Source organism: Equus quagga, chromosome 3, assembly GCF_021613505.1.
Source record: "Equus quagga isolate Etosha38 chromosome 3, UCLA_HA_Equagga_1.0, whole genome shotgun sequence".
Taxonomy (NCBI): domain Eukaryota; kingdom Metazoa; phylum Chordata; class Mammalia; order Perissodactyla; family Equidae; genus Equus; species Equus quagga.
The window spans coordinates 101,647,484-101,665,263 of NC_060269.1; the positions used below are offsets into that span (position 1 = coordinate 101,647,484).

General features: G+C 36.3%; 1 protein-coding gene across 1 annotated transcript in view; it reads left to right on the top strand.

Annotated features, from left to right (window-relative positions):
- Window positions 1-4,228: 4,228 nt before the first annotated feature.
- The window catches only part of LOC124237172 (UDP-glucuronosyltransferase 2C1-like), a 33,945-nt gene continuing 20,393 nt past the window's right edge, over window positions 4,229-17,780 (top strand). Inside the window, exon 1 of the mRNA XM_046656556.1 lies at window positions 4,229-4,949. Coding sequence (XP_046512512.1) covers window positions 4,229-4,949 — 721 coding nt within the window. The remainder of the gene's footprint in view (window positions 4,950-17,780) is intronic.

Here is a 17,780-nt window from a genome sequence, read left to right on the forward strand (position 1 = left end):
CGTACTTACACAAACTTAGATGGTACAGCCTACTACACACCTAAGCTATATGGTACTAAACTTATGGCACCATTGTTATATATGCAGTCCATTATTGATCAAAATGTGGTTATGTGGTGCATGACTGTATACAGATCTTTCATGTACCTTGTTAAATTTATTCCTAAGCATTTATCATTTTTGATGCCATTGTGAATGGCAATGTTTTCCTTCCTTCTTTCTTCCTTTCTTTCTTTTTTTTTTTTGTTTTGTGAAGAACATTTGCTATGAGCTAACATCTGTTGCCAAACCTCCTCTTTTTTGCTTGAGCAAGAATATCCCCGAGACCACATCTGTGCCAACCCTCCTCTACCTTACCTATGGGATGCGCCTACAGCATTGCTGACAAATGGAGTAGGTCTGCACCTGGGATCCAAACCTGCAAACCAGGGCCACCAAAGTGGAGCACACAGAACATCAACCACTCAGCCACAGAGTCAACCCCCTACTTATTTATTTTTTAGAGGTTTCATTGTTAGTGTACAGAAACACATCTCATTTCTGTATGTTGATTTTTGTATTCTGAAAACTTACTGAGTCCATTGATTAATTCTAACAATTTTTTGGTGGAGCCTTTAGGATTTTCTGTATGTAAGACATATAATCCACAAATAAATATAATTTTACTTCTTCCTTTCGAATTTGGATGCCTATTATTTCTTTTCCTTGCCTGATTGTTCTTTCTAGGACTTCCAAGACTATGTTGAATAAAATGGTGAGAGTAGGCAGGTGCCTCCTTCCTGATTTTAGAAGAAAGCTTTCAGCTTTTCACCACTGAGTATGATGTTAGCTGTGAGCTTGCCATATATTACTTTTAATATGTTGAGTTATGTTCCTTTTATACCCAGTTTGTTGAGCATTTTTATCATGAAAGGACGTTGTAGTTTTCAAATACTTTTCTCACATTTATTGAGATGATCATTTTATCTAAACTTTCATTCTAATAATGTTGTGTATTAAATTTATTGATTCGTTTATGTTGAACCATCTTTGTATCCCAGAAACAAATCTCACCTGATCATAATGTATGATCTTTTTAATACACTGTTGAATTTGGTTTGCTAATATTTTGTTGAGAATTTTGTTTCTATATTCATCAGGGATATTGGTCTGTGGTTTTCTTGTCTCCTCTGACTGGATAATTTCAATGATTTGTCTTTGAGTTCATGGATTCCTTTTCCTGCTTGATTAAGTCTGCTGTTGATGACCTGTATTCATTTTTATTTCACTCATTGTATTCTTTACCTCCAAGATTTCTGTATGTTTGTCCTCATCTAAACAAAATAGGCTCTTTAATATTTTTTCAGATTTATGTTTGATTCTTTTTATGACTTCTGTCTTTTTTTTAACTTCCCATTTCGTACATATATTGTTTTCCTGATTTCATTGAGTTCTTTATTTGTGTTCTTTTATAGCTCACTCAGCTCCCTTTAAACAATTTAATTTAAAATCTTTTCAAGCAATCCATCAATTTGCATTTCTTTGCTGTTGGTCACTAGGAAATTATTGTATTTCTTTGGTGGTGACATATTTCCCTGATTTTTCGTGTCCCTTGAAGTCTTGCATTGGTGTTCACATTTAAAGAAGCAGTCTCCTCCTTCAGTCTACTGACTGGTTTCGGGAGAGAGGTACCTTCATCTGTCGGTCTGGCTAGGAATTCTGAGGCTTTCTCAGAACTTTTCCATGGATATCCCTGCTCCACACTTCTTGTTCTCACTTGAGCAAGATTACATCAGATTATATGCCTTCTCTCAATCCCACAAAGACCCACTAAATTTTGAGAGTGTGCCATTTGCTTTCCCCAGGGAAGAGGTGTGAAATGTTCCCGTTTATGAGAATTCTCCTAAGCTCGGAAATTTGGGCTGGCCTTCTGCACTTGCTCACTAGCTGTCTCCAAAGGCTCACTCTCACCATCAGTGGGAGCACACATCTGGAGTGATCAGGGTAATGGCAGTGAAGTGTACGGAGTGTATGGAGCAACTGTGGGCCAGTTGAGGGTGGTCTGCAAGAAAGGTGTCCCTAGTGGCTTGTGGGCATGTTTTCTAATGGAATCCATAAATTATTTAGTAGGAGGAACCATGAAGTGGTTTGTAACATCCCTTTGATGGTTTCTGAGCTCTGGCTGTGATCCTAGCCTCTTCTAGCCCCTCAGCCTTGCAGATCTCCTCAGTAATCTGAGTAAGGCAGAAAGAAGTGCACCTCTTGGACAGCATCCTTCTTGACTGAGGAAACTAGGCATTCACTCACATGATCACAGTTTCTACTATAGCAGAAACCACAGGTCAGTGTGTTGTCTCCTGGCACTGAGTCATGCTGCCTTGGGGGAGGAAGAACACAGACACAGTGAAACTGTTCCTTTTGCCCTCTTCAGTGCATCTGTTCTTTAGAATTATTTGTTCCATGCTGGGTTGAAACTTCTCCATTGGACTCCCAGATTCCCAAAGTACTATTATCCCGGGTGACTGTGAAAACCAATTTTCTGTCAGGGGGATGACAGTAGAGAACACCAATTCTGCAATCTGCTGACGTTATTCCACAAAATAATTTCTCATAACCACAAAGCTCAAAGTAAGGTGGTATGGATTGGAGGACAAAAGTGGAACAACATAAGGTTAGAAAACTAGCCAGATTCTTAGGGGCCATTTCAGACAGGGTACATTTTAACATATATAAAAACAAAAGCTATTAAAGTTTTTTGCTCAGGAATGACATTCTCTGAAGTAGATTTTTTGAAAATCTGAAAAATTCCTTTGCAGAAAGTGGGTTTCAGATGTGCTAAAGTGAAAGCACGAAGATCAGAGGCTGCTGTAGTTAGTCTAGGTTAGATATGAAAATGATTAGGATTTGATCGATGTGCATGAAGACTGATAAAAGGGAATAGATTGATATATAACTTGGGGGTAGAATTTATAGATATGATGATCGATTGTATAATTGTTCAATCCTATTTTTTATTATCCAATTATTTTATAATAATAAAAAGGATAATGATATTATCATCATATATTCCTATTGATTAATTATTTGAGGCTGAAATCAACTTTTTAAGGAAAAATTATAGATGAAGTTATTGTTGTAAATACCATTGAATCCATTTCTACATGGAGTAGTGGCTTCCATGTACGGGGATCCAAGTGAAATAATGGAATTTTACTTTATAAAGTCTCTTAGAAGGGCTGGTCCCATGGCAAGCTAGTTAAGTTTCCATGCCTTCCACTTCAGTGGCCTGGGTTTGGGGGTTTGGATCCCAGGTGTGGACCTACTCCATTCATTAGCCATGCTGTGGAGACATCCCACATACAAAGTAGAGGAAGTTTGACACAGATGTTAGCTCAGTGCTCATCTTCTGCAAGCAAAAATTAGAGGAGGATTGGCACCAGATGTTAGCTCAGGGTGAATCATCCTCACACACACACAAAAGTTCTCAGATTGAAAAAGCAAAGAAAATAGAATAGATGTGACGTAAGGAAGGAAAAAATTATTTTTATTTTCTTCATGACTTGCTTTTTCTATTCTAAGATAGCTCTTCTCATTATAATATTAATCTAAACTAGAATAAAAACTTGAACTCATATCTACAGTAACAGAAAAAAAGAATACTTTTTCTTTTGAAGATAGGTGTGATTTAGCAGAAAGAGCAGTAAATTTAGCAGTAGAATATTGGATTTAAATCTTCTCTCTGCCTTAATACTTCTTACGGTGCACATATTATCTCATTCTGGTAGTAGATGGTACCCTCCTTTCCACCTAGAATACCTAGCAGTGTTATGATTAAGAGAAATACTAGAGGGATAATTCTGCTCAAATGAAAATCATATGTAACCAGAGAAAAAGATAAAGAGCAATCCTAATTGAATACGCATCACATGGTAATGGATTTTCTTAATAGAATTTACAAATTATTTTTGATCTGTAATTAACTTTAAGCCTCTTTTTATTTTCACATCCTCTACAAGGAGTTTTGAATCTCTGGTTCTGAGGATTTCCCTCCTAACTCATTTTATTGACTTTACTGACCTTTTCTTTATCAAAGCAGTTGCTTTAATTTTAATCAATGACACAAAGCATGCTGTTCAAAGTTCAGCCCAATCTACTATAAATAGGTTGAGAGGGTCAAAGAAGAGTTCTCTGCATTGCGAACTTCATGCACTTGGTTTAAGTCCAGGTTTCGTCAGAGCGGGAGCTGATCATGAAGACTGTGAAAGGCTTCTGTGTCCTTTTCATGCTGCATCTGTGTTTCCTCGACTCTGGAAGGACTGGGAAAGTACTTGTATGGCCCACAGATTTTAGTCATTGGATTAATTTAAAAGTTATTCTGGAAGAACTCCATCTTCGTGGGCATGAAATAACCCTCCTAGTACCCTCATTTAGCCTTCTGATGGATCATACCAAGATTCCCTTTAATGTAGAGGTCCTTCAAGTTTCAGTAACTAAAGAGACTTACATGGAAGAGCTCAATACCTTTATCTATATAACTACTTCTGAACTGCAGAAAATGTCCTGGTGGGACAAGCAAGTAAAACTGCCAGAAATGTTCAAGAGTTTTTTAAGGACACACAAAAGAGTATGCGACACTGTTATCACAAATACGGAGTTACTCAGCAGGCTTCAGGCAGCAAAGTTTGATATCTGTGTTGCTGATCCTTTAAGCTTTTGTGGGGAGTTGTTGGCTGAGCTTCTCAATATTCCATTTATATACTCTTTTCGGTTTTCTGTGGGGAATGCTGTTGAAAGACTGTGTGGAGGGCTTCCCACCCCTTCTTCATATGTTCCTGGAAGCACAACAGGACTGACAGACAACATGACTTTTGTACAGAGGCTGGAGAATTGGTTATTGCATGTAATGAGTGATGTGATGTACTTATATTATCTGTTTCCGGAATGGGATGAGTATTATAGCAAGGTTTTAGGTAAGAGAAATTTGCATGTAGTAAGGATTCTTATTTTGTACGTAAAATGTAAATATTTATCTGAGTGTATAAAAACTTTAAAAAGGTATTTCTAAGTGAAGACTCAAACTCCTGTGGGGCTTGGAATTGCAAAATTGGGGTTAAACAGTGACTGTGCTGTTTTAGGCCAAAGAAATGATTCTTTTGTTTGTTTGTTTTCGATGTTAGAGTACTTATATCAGAGAAAGGAATATTCTTTATATTTATACATAAATCCTACTTGCTGCTACTAATTTTTTAAATATCGGGAAAACCTACATCTAACAGTGTGATTTCCCACACCTTGATCTCTTTCTCTCTTGTTTGTTTCTTTTAGACATTCTGCTTTCTTTCTAATTAACTTGCTATTTCTTAGGTTTTCTCTTTCGTCCTACCTAGGCTTGGTTGCTTCATTGCAGAAATTGTCATGAAGCGAGCACAATACTAGAAAATAAATAAGCATATCTTGGTTTCATCTGCTCTTGTCTCTCAAAGAGGAAAAAATAGATTTTTCTCTGAAGGACCTTCTTTCCAGATTTTTTAACTTATCTCGCTGTTTTGTTGTTCTCGTTCTTTTCAAAAATGAATGAGAGGGCATCTGCTGAGCTTTGGTCCTGAGTGCAATGATTTTCTCGATTTCAGCAAGTCTTTTACTCCTTCTTTTTTCCTTTCACATAATTGATTTTTTTATTTAAGAAAGTGTTTGTATAATTGTATTAAGAATGATTTTGCATAATATATTAATCTTTGAGGAAATAGTATCCTGCCTATGTTATTTAGGTTTTTTTCTTTTTGTGAGACATAATTGACACCTAACATTATATTAATTTCAGGTGTACATCATAATGATTTGATATTTGCATATATGTTGAAATGATCACCACTGTAAGTCTGGTTAACATCCAACAACATATATAGTTACAAATGTTTTTTCTTGAGATGAGAATTTTAGGATCGACTTTCTTAACAACTTTCAAATAGACAATATAGTATTACTAACTATACTCACCATGCTGTACATTACATGCATGGACTTCCTTACTTTAGAAATGAAATTCGTATCTTTTGAACAACTTCAACTGTTGTATCCACCCTCCATACCCCAATATGACAACCACAACCCAATATGACAATCTAATCTCTGTATCCATCAGTTTGTTTTGTTGGGTTTTTTTAGATTCCACCTACAAGTGATATCACACTGTATTTGTCTTTCTCTGTCTGACTTACTGCGCTTACATAATTCTGCCTAGGTTCATCCGTATTGACAGAAATGATAGGGTTTCCTTTTTTCTCATGGCTGAATAATATTCCATTGTATATACAATGACATTCTCATTATCCATTCATACATAGATGTACACTTCGATTGTTTCCTTGTCTTGGCTATTGCCAATAATGCTGCAATGAACATGGAAGTACAGACATCTCTTTAGGATAGTGATTTCCTTTTCTTCGTATATATACCCAGAAGTGGAATTGCTGGATCATATGGTAGTTCTATTTTTAATTTTTTGAGGAAGGTCCCTAATGGTTTCCATAGTGGTTGCTCCAACTTACATCCCCATCAACAGCGCACAAGGATCCTTTTTACCCAACATTCTTGCCAACTTTTGTTATCTCTTGTCTTTCTGATGATAGCCATCATAACAGGTATGAGGCGATATCTCATAGAGGTTTTGATTTGCTTTTCCCTGATGATGAGTAATTTTGAGCATCATTTCATGTACTTGTTGCCCATTTGAATATCTTCTTTGGATAAATACATATTCAAGTCTGTTGCTCATTTTTTAATTGCATTTGTTTTTTTTGCTATTGAGTTGTATGAATTTCTTATATATTTTGGATTTTAACTCATCAGATACATGGTATGCAAAAATTTTCTGAAATGTCATGGGTTATCTTATTTTGTTTATCATTTCTTTTGCTTTGCAGAAGCTTTTTAGCTTGACGTAATCCCACTTGTTTATTTTTAATTTTGTTGCTTATGCTTTAGGCATCATATCCAAAATTTAATGTCAAGACTGACATTAAGAAGATTTTTCCTATGTTTTCCTCTAGGATTTTTACAGTTTTAGGTCTTACGTTTAAGTCATTAATCTATTTTGAGTTAATTTTTGTGAGTGGAGTGAGATTCTGGTCTAGTTTCATTCTTTTGTATTTGAATATCCAATTTTCCAGTACTGTTTACTGAAGAGACTATGTTCTTTTCCCTTGAGTATTCTTGGTTCCCTTGTCAATTATTAATTGAGTATATTTGCATCGATTTATTTTGAGGCTCTTGATTCTGTTCCATTGGTCTATGTGTCTGTTTTTATGCCAATACCAAATGATTTTAATTACTATAGCTTTATACTATAGTTTGAAATGAGGAAGTGTGATTCCTCCAGGTTTGTTTTTCTTTCTCAAGATAGCTTTGGTTATTTGTAGTCTTTTGTGGCTCCATGTGAATTTTAGAATTGTTTTCCTTGCAACTAACTTTTTTTAAATTTAAAAAATTTTGTTTTTATTTCAGTAACATTGGATTATAACATTATATAAATTTCAGGTGTATATCCTAATATATTTCAAATTCTGTGAAGATTACATCATGTCCACCACTCAAAGACTAATTATAATCCATCACCTCACATGTGGGCCTAATCACCCTTTTCACGCTCCTCTCTCCTCCCCTTCCCTCTGGTAACCACCAATCCAATCTCTGTTGCTGTGTGTCTGTTTGTCATTGTTTTTATCTTCTACTTATGTGTGAGATCATATGGTATTTGACTTTCTCCCTCTGACTTATCTCACTTAGCATAATACCCTCAAGGTCCATCCATGTTGTCACAAATGGGCAGATTTCATTATTTCTTATGGCTGAGTAGTATTCCATTGTGTATATATGCCTCATCTTCTTTATCCACTTGTCCCTTCATGGGCACCTAGGGTGCTTCCAAGTCTTGGCTATTGTGAATAATGCTGCAATAAACATAAGGGTGCATGTATCTTTATGCATTTGTGTTTTCAAGTTCTTTGGATAAATACCCAGCAGTGGAATAGCTGGATCATATGGTAGCTCTATTCTTAAGTTTCTAAAGAAACTCTGCACTGCTTTCCATAGTGGCTGTACCAGTTTGCACTCCCACCAGCAGTGTGAGGGTTGCCTTCCTTCTACATCCTCTCCGATACTTGCTGTTTTCTTTCTTGCTAATTATAGCAATTGTGACCAGAGTGAGGTGATACCTCATTGTAGTTTTGATTTTCATTTCGCTGATAGCTAATGATAGCTATGTTGAACATCTTTTAATGTGTCAGTTGGCCATCCATATATCTTTTTTGGAGAAGTCTCCGTTCAGCTCTTTTGCCCATTTTTTAAATTGGGTTGTTGTTTTTTTGTTGTTGAGACATATGAGTTCTTTGTATATTTTGGATATTAACCCATGTGATATATGGTTTGCAAATATCTTCTCCCAATTGTTAAGTTGTCTTTTCATTTTGTTGATGGTTTCATTGGCTGTGCAGAAAATTTTTAGTTTGATGTAGTCCCAATTGTTTATTCTTTCTTTTGTTTCCCTTGCCAAATCAGAGACGGTACTTGAAAATATGCTGCAAAGACCGATGTCAAAGAGAATACTGCCGGTTTTCTTCTAGAAATTTTATGCTTTCCGGTCTTACATTCCAGTCTTTAATCCATTTTGAGTTGATTTTTGTGCATGGTGTAATGTAATGGTCTACTTTCATTCTTTCACATGTGGCTGCCTAGTTTTCCCAACACCATTTACTGAAGAGACTCTCCTTTCTTCATTGTATGCTCTTGGCTCCCTTGTCGAAAATTAGCTGTCAATATATGTGTGGGTTTATTTCTTGGCTCTCATTTCTGTTCCATTGATTTGTGTTTCTGTTTTTGTGCCAGTACCATGCTGTTTTGGTTACTATAGCTTTGTAGTATATTTTGAAATCAGGGAGTGTGATACCTCCAGCTTTATTCTTTTTCCTCAGGATTGCTTTGGCTATTAATGGTCTTTCGTTGTTCCATATAAATTTTAGGATTCTTTGTTCTATTTCTGTGAAAAATGTTGTTGGAACATTGATGAGGATTGCATTGAATCTATAGATTGCTTTAGGAAGTTTGGTTATTTTAACTATGTTAATTCTTCCAATCCAAGAGCACAGAATATCTTTCCATTTCTTTGTGTCTTCTTCAAATTTCTTCAACAATGTTTTATAGTTTTCAGTGTACAGATCTTTCACCTGTTTTCTTAAGTTCATTCCTATGTATTTTATTCTATTTGTTGCACTTGTAAATGGGATTTTGGTCTTAACTTCTCTTTCTGCAGCTTGGCTGTTAGTGTATAGAAATGCGGCTGACTTTTGTATGTTGACTTTGCATCCTGCAAATTGACTGTATTCATTTATCACTTCTAAATTTTTTTAGTGGATTCTTTAGGATTTTCTATATGTAAAATCATGTTGTGTGCAAATAATGATTTCTTTTTTCTTTCTTTTCTTTTCTTCTTTTACGATTTGGATCATTTTTATTTCTTTTTCTTGCCTGATTGGTCTGGCTAAGACTTCCAATAGCATGTTAAATAAGAGTGGGGAAAGTGAGCATCCTTTCTGATTCCTGTTCATAGAGGTATAATTTTCAGTTTTTCTCCATTGAGAATGATATTTGCTGTGGGTTTGTCATATATGGCATTTATTATGCTGAAATATTTTACTTTTATACCAATTTTATTTAGAGTTTTTAACATAAATTGGTGCCGTATCTTATCAAATGCTTTATTGACATCTATTGGGATGATCATGTGATTTTTATTCTTCATTTTGTTAATGTGGTGTATCCCATTATTGATTTGTGGATGTTGAACCATCCCTGCATTCATAGTGTAAAACCCAGATGATCATGATGTATGATCTATTTAATGTATGGTTATATCCAATTTGCTGGTGTTTTGTTGAAGATTTTTACACTGATGTTCATCAGTGATGTTGGCCTATAATTTTCTTTTTTTGTGTTGTCCTTGTCTAGTTTTGGTATCAGGATTATATTGTCTTTGTAGAATGAGTGAAGAGTCCTCTCTTCCTCTTCAACTTTTTGGAGCAATTTGAGAAGGATAAGCATTAAGTCTTCTCTGAATGTTTGGTAGAATTCACCAGGAAAGCCGTCTGGTCCTGTACTTTTATTTTTTGGGGAGGTTTTTGATTGCTGTTTTGATCTCCTTACTGGGGATTGGTCTATTCAAATTCTCTATTTCTTCTTGATCCAGTTTTGGAAGATTGTATGATTCTAATAATTTATCCATTTCTTCTAGATTATCCAATTGGTTAGCATATAGGTTTTCATAGTATTCTCTTATAATCCTTTGTATTTCTGAGGTGTCCCTTGTAATTTCTCCTCTTTCATTTCTGATTTTATTTATTTGAGACTTCTTTCTTTTTTTCTTGGTGAGTCTAGCTAAGCTTTGTCAATTTTGTTTATCTTTTCAATGAACCATCTCTTGCTTTTGTTGATTTTTCCTATTGTTTTTTTAGTCTTGTTTTTGTTTATTTCTGCTCTGATTTTTATTATTTCCTTACTTCTGCTGATTTTGGGCTTTGTTTCTCCTTCTTTTTCCAGTTACTTTTGGTGCACTGTTAGATTCTTTATTTGGGATTTTTCTTATTTGTTGAGGTAGGCCTGAATTGCTATGAATTTCTCTTTCAGAAGTGCTTTTGCTGTACCCCATAGAATTTGGCATGTCATATTTTCATTTTCATTTGTCTCTAGGTAATTTTTTATTTCTCCTTTGATATCTTCATTCACCCACTTGTTGTTCAGTAGCATTTTGTTTAATCTCCACATTTTTGTGGCTTTTTTGATTTTATTCCTATGGTTGATTTCTAGTTTCATACCATTGAGGTCCCAAAAGATGCTTGGTATTTTTTTAATCTTTTACATTTATTGAGACTTGTTTTATGGCCTAATATGTGATCAATCCTGGAGAAGGTTCCATGTGCATTTCAAAAGAATGTGCATTCTGTGAATTTGGATGGAATGTTCTACATGTATCTACTAAGTCCATCTGGTCCAAAGTGTCATTCAAGGCTAATGTTTCCTTATTGATCTTATGTTTGAATGATCTAACCATTGGTGTAAGTAGAGTGTAAAGTTCCCTATTATTATTTTGTTATTGTCTAAATTTCCTTTTATGTCTGTTCATAATAGCTTTGTATATTTAGGTGCTCATATGTTGCATGCATACATATTTACAAGTATTATATCTTCTTGTTGGATTGTTCTCTTTATCATTATGTAGTGCCCTTCTTTGTCTCTTGTTACAGTTTTGTTTTAAAGTATATTTTGTCTGATATAAGTATTGCTACCTCCCCTTTCTTTTCTTTGTCATTTGCATGGAGTATCTTTTTCTATCCTTTTGCTTTCAGTTTGTGAGTGTCTTTAGGTTTGAAGTGTGTCTCTTGTGTGCAGCATATATTTGGGGCTTGTTTTTTTAATCAAGTCAGCCACCCTACACTTTTTGATTGGGAGAATTAGTCCAATGACATTTAAAGTAGCTATTGATAAACATGTATTTATTGCCATTTTGTTACTTTTTTTCTAGGTGTTTTAGTAGTTCTTTTCTGTTCCTTTCTTCCTCTCTTGCTCTTGAAATTTGATGACTTTCTCTAATAATATGTTTGACATCTTTCATCTTACTTCTTTGTTTATTTATTATAGGTTTCTGGTTTGTGATTACCATGAGGTTCCTATATAATATTCTACATTGAGTTGATAATCTCTTTAGCTTGACTTCTTTCTAGAAGCTCTACTCTTTTATTCCCCTCCTCCCACATTTTATGTTTTTTAAATCATATCTATTCTCTTGTTTTGTGTGTGCCTATCCATTACCCTCTTATCATTGAAATAGGTATTTTTAGTAGTTTTGTCTTTTAACCTTCATATTATCTTCATACTTGGTTGATCTGCTACTTTAGCATATTTTTGCCTTTTTTAGGGATTTTATTGCCTGGAGCTTTTTTTGATAATTTTCTTTTCCCTATTTGTGATCATCACTTTTCACTTAAATAAGTCCCTTCAGCATTTCTTGTAGAACTGGTTTCTTGGTGATAAATTCCTTTAGTTTTTGCTTGTCTGGGAAGCTCTTTATCTCCCCTTCGATTCTGAATGATAACCTTGCTGGATAGAGTATTCTTGGTTGTAGGGTTTTTCCTTTTGGCACTTTAAATATGTCATCCTACTCTTCTAGACTGCAGGGTTTCAGCTGAGAAGTCTGCTGATAGTCTTATGGGGTTTCCCTTGTATGTCACTTGTTGCCTTTCTCTGGCACCTTTTAGGATTCTCCATCTTTGGACATTTGAATTATAATCTGTCTTGGTGTGGGCCTCTTTGCATTTATCTTGTTTGATGCTCTCTGTACTTCCTGTACTTGTATGTCTGTTTCCTTCCTTAGGTTATGAAACTTTTCAGCTATTATTTCTTCAAATAGATTCTCTGCCCATTTGTCTCTCTCTTCTCCTTCTTGGACACCTATAATATGAATGTTAGTGTGTTTGATATTGTCCCTGAGTTCCCTCAGACTGTTCTCATTCTTTTTTCTTTCATCTGTTCAGCTTGGGTAATTTCCTCTAGTCTTTCATCCAGTGCACTGATCCATTCTTCTGTATCATCTAATCTGCTATTGAGTTCCTCTAGTGAATTTTTCATTTCCAGTGTTGTATTCTTCATTTCTGATGGATTATTTTTTATATTTTCCAATGCTTTCTTGATGTTCTCACTGTGTTTATCCAGTCTTCTCCCAATATCAGTGAGCATCCTTATGAGTTTCTGTTTGAACTCTTTGTCAGATAGATTGCTTATTTCAATTTCATTTAGTTCTTTTTCTGGAGTTTTGTCCTGTTCCTTTGCTTTGAACATATTCCTCTGCCTCCTCATTATGCTTCTTTGTCTGTGCTTATATCTATGTATTAGGTGAGTCAGTTATGTCTCTTGATCTTGGAGAACTGGGCTTATGTAAGATATTCCTTTTGAGGACCAGCAGTGTGCTTCCCTCTCATCTCCAGTCCAAATGGTCCAGGAGTGACCCCTGTGTGGGCTACAAGTGTCTTTCTGCTGTGACAGGGTTGCTTTTTCTTCAGGAACTCAGAGAATCTAGTCTTTCCCTTCTTGACTAGCTACTTTAAATCAGGTTTGGGGAGCCCCAGAACCATTGGCTGCAAGTTCTAATAGTGCACTCTTGTTGCAGTTTTCCTGTTGATTGGGCAGGTACCCAGTGTAGCTGATTACTAGGCTTATGTGCTTAAAGTTGCTGTAGGTCTCATGCCTCCAAGACTTTTGGCAGCTCTCTTAGGATTGCAGCTGAGTAGGGCTGGCCCTAGACATGGGAGCACCCAGTTGTTCCAGGCTTTGGAAGGTGAGGCCAATCCTCTTTGTGGCTGTTTGTGAAGCACAGGTCTTCTGCCACTGATAAGCCCCACCACCCACAGGTCCACACACACTATCATCACAATCCTGGTCCATGAACACTTCCAAAATCCCTGGAGTATACCCAGTTGCCCCACTGCAGTAGCCCCCACCTCTCCACCAATGACCCCCACACTTTACCTGGTCCTCATGCAGGCCCTGTGCCACAGAGACAAGAGACAGACACACTCACCTGCCTGTAGAGGATCATGGCTCCCAATCTAGGCAGGCTGACAAGTAGCCTGAAGGCTTGCTGTTGGGTGGTGCCTGTTCTTCTGTCAGGCTTCCTGGCCTGGCTGAATTGGATTAAATCTGCACTCTAGTGGTTGTGGCAGGCCCCTGGGCTAATAGGTCAGGAGAAGAACTTCAATGGCATCTGCCAGCATCTGCATCAACATGCCTGCACTAGGTCACAACAATGACTACAGTCAAAGTCTCAGTCTCTGGAGAGGGCTCACCTCTCACTGTGATACACCCAGAGCCTACCAGGTGAGTCCCTTTTCACCAAAGGACTGTGCAGCCTTCTTTCTGGTGATTTAGGCTGCTCTTTGAGATGGGTGAACTTGTGCATGGGCGCTTTAAGAGTTGGGTTTTTTTTGGCTTTCATCTGATAGCTTTTCTTGGGGTATTCCCTATTGCAGTTAACAACCAGTGAAGCAAGATAGTAGGACACTCATCTCAGTTGTTCTGAGTCTGAAGGGTGCTTATAGTGGTAACAGGCAGCTACTCAGGTCCCCACTCCTCCAGGAAGGGCTGTGTACCTGAGTGTGGCTCTCACCTGGCTGGCTGTGAAACTTTGTGGCTCACGAATGTGGCTTTTCTTCTCTTCAGAAAGAATTTCTGTCTCTTCTGCCTCAGTCAGGACTGTCTCTTGTAGGGGTTCTTTTCATCCAGTTTTCAGTTTTCTCTCCAGGATAATTTTTCCAAAAATAGTTGTAACCTGGTTGTGTAGTGGGAGGAAGTGTGTTCAGAGTCTTTCTATGCAGCCATCTTCTCCTTGTTGCTAATTTTAGCAGAAGTATTTCTAATACCTTATCATTATTAAGGTTAAGTTTATTCCTTAAAATATTAAAATTTTCCTTTAGAGTTGTGGTCTCTTATTTTATAAAGCAGCAACTCTTTTAGTTTTTTCTGGTATCTATTCTAACTTTTCTCTGAGAAATCATTCCTCACAACTCACACAAAAAAATGAGTGTTTTCAATAAAATACGCTGTCAAGGAATACGCCATATGTTCAAAGAGGCATATGACCTCATCAAGGCCGACACATTGCATTGAGACTTTTCTAGGTGTTCTGTGACAGAAGCAGGTGCTTATTTCTTCAAGACTTGACCCTAAAAGAAATGTAGGCAGAGACTGCTGCACCCATCACTTATCCATGGTCAGAATCAAGCAGCAAAAGGCAAAACTGAGAAAAGATAACTTAGAATCTCATCTTGCAGACATTTTCTGAGTCATGGATTAGGGAGTGACTGATCAACGGCTGGATCAAAATTGTTTATTTACTTCTGGTTTTAACAGTTTGGTACTCAGTTTTGGAACCTCTTACACAGTGAAGCATTAGAGATAAGGTATGACTCTGTCTCTGACTCTTTCCCAATTCTTGACCCGTTAGAATATTCTTTTGGGAGCATATCAATAATCTGAGAAAGAATAATTAAGACTTGATAAATAGAAGGAAAATATTTCTTTGACTTTCATAAAGTAAAAAAGTACTGTTAGCGGGGCCTGCCTGGTGGCGCAGTGGTTAAGTTCGCACGTTCCGCTTCAGTGTCCGGAGTTCACCAGTTTGGATCCCGGGTGCAGACATGGCAGCACTTGGAAAGCCATGCTGTGGCAGGCAACCCACACATAAAGTGGAGGAAGATAGGCACAGATGTTCGCTCAGGGCCAGTCTTCCTCAGCAAAAAGAGAGGATTGGCAGCAGAAAGCTCAGGGCTGATCTTCCTCAAAAAAAAAAAAATGCTGTTAACTATAGATTGTCATTTGGTTATTCAGAATTCAGGACCCTCACTTTAAAATGTATTCTACATAGACGCCGACCTGGTGGCACAGCAGTTAAGTGAGCATGTTCTGCTTTGGTGGCCCACGGTTCACTGGTTCAGGTCCCGGGTGTGGACATGGCACCACTGGGCAAGCCATGCTGTGGTAGGCATTCCACATATAAAGTAGAGGAAGATGGGCATGGATGTTAGCTTAGGGCTAATCTTCCTCAAAAAAAATGCACTCTACATATATTTTTCTAGTGTTAAAAATATAACTTGTAACTCTTAAATAGTTATTAAGTGAATTATACCATAGATCAATCCAAATCACTGAGGAAGAAATCAGTAAGATGCAAATTAGGTTCAAAAAATATTTTTAAGAACTATTTACAAACATTTTTGGGGAAAAAAAGGAATGTTAAGATAATAGTACTAGGTTACACATAACAGTGGTTAGTATACTATAGGACAATAAAATCATAATTTAGGAGGTGATCCTTTCTACTACACAGAAATATACAAGTTAACACAATGTTACTGTATCTGGACTCAAAAGTTTGTAGTAAATCAATAACAAATGACTGAGTAAACCATAGACACAATCTTCTAAAATTTAAACAATCCTTCTTTGCTTGCTCAAAATTCTGCAGCATGGAATCAAAAGGGCATACCATAATTTCTTTTGATTTCCAAATTTGGAACATTTTCTCATAATGTCTTATCCAAATCCATTACTTTTTATTCCTCTTGTACTATATTGTCTTCATTTCAATAAGATACATTAAGCACATTAGATATCATCTCAGGAGAAGAGATTTAAGATGAAAAAGATATCATCTTGTTAAGAAAGAGAGTCAATAAACTACATGATTCCGTAATTCTACTCCATACATACAATGTATACATACAAGATAAATGAAAACATATGCCCACACAAATATGTACATGAATGCTCATAGGAGCATTATTCATAGTAGCCAAAAATGGAAAGAGCCCAAATGTTCATCAACTGATAAATAAACAAAATGAAGTATAGACATACAAAGAAACATTATGCAGCAATAAAATGTAGGGAAATACTGATAGATACTACAACATGGACGTACCTTGAAAATATTACGCTAAGTGAAAGAAGGTAGCAATAAGAATACATAGTGTATAATTTCATTTATATGAAATGATGTAAGATTATTCTGGAATAGGCCAATAAAAACAGAGTGTAGATGAGTGTTTGTCAGGGACTGTGAAGAGGGAGAAATAGAGGCTGACTGCCAACGGACATGAGATTTTTTGTAGGGAAACGAAAATATTCTAAAATTAAATAGTGGTGATGGTTGTACAACTTTACCAATATACTAAAAACTACTCAGTTGTGTTTAAAAGGAAGGCTTGTATGGTATATAAGTTATATCTCAAAAAAAATACTGTCATACAAATGAGGAGGGAGTGAAATATCACATGAAGAGAATAAGATTATACCCATAGCCGACTCCAATGAGGTACCAAAATGAGATACATACAGAGTATAAAACTGGATTTTAAATATCATTGTCATTATCATGATCAAACCCATAAATTATGGATATTTGCTTGTGATCTCTTATACAGATAGATTGTCCTGGTAAGTTCAAAATCCCTTATATTTTTTGATCAAACCTTAGTGCACTTAGAACATCAAAGAGAATATTCAAAAAGCCATATGTTGGGAAACCTTGTAGTAATTATGATTTCCTCTTATCAATAATACTGAATATATATTTCAGAAGGACACCAAATGTCTGAGTAACCTTCCTTATTCCACAATAACTGAACAGAATTTAGAAATGAAGCTCTGGCTCCTAACTAAGGGAAAATGATTTAATCAGAGTCCCTAATTTGAGTTCTTGTTGTGTTAATGCTTAATGGTTGCCACTTCTTTGAAAGGTGACCTTTGCACTGTTAAACAACTAAATATGTCGGAAGAGCAAATATTTTGCCTCCAGATTATCATACAGTGCTATATCTTCGTCAAAGAGAACAAAGTTTTCTGAAACAGGAAATTTCATTTTGGATAGCAAGAGGATAATCACTTTTGAAAAGTTTGTCAAAAGATTTCCAGTCCTGGTAAGATGTAATTAGTTATGGCAGCACACTTGGAAACACCAGAGAAAGATGGATAAATTACAAAAGTCCTTTTTCAAAGATATCAAAAGCCTTTTGGAGCACCAAGGGTGAGACAAACTGGAATTGGAGAAGAGGAGGAGACACTGCCACCATGAGCTGAGGATCACTGCCTGAGTTTTTCCTGCTGGGAGCATTTGACAACTTTGAGCAGGGACTAGGGCTCAGGCTTAGCTCAAGCAGAGAGACTGTATTATCAGTAGACTTTTTCCTTGTTCTGGACTG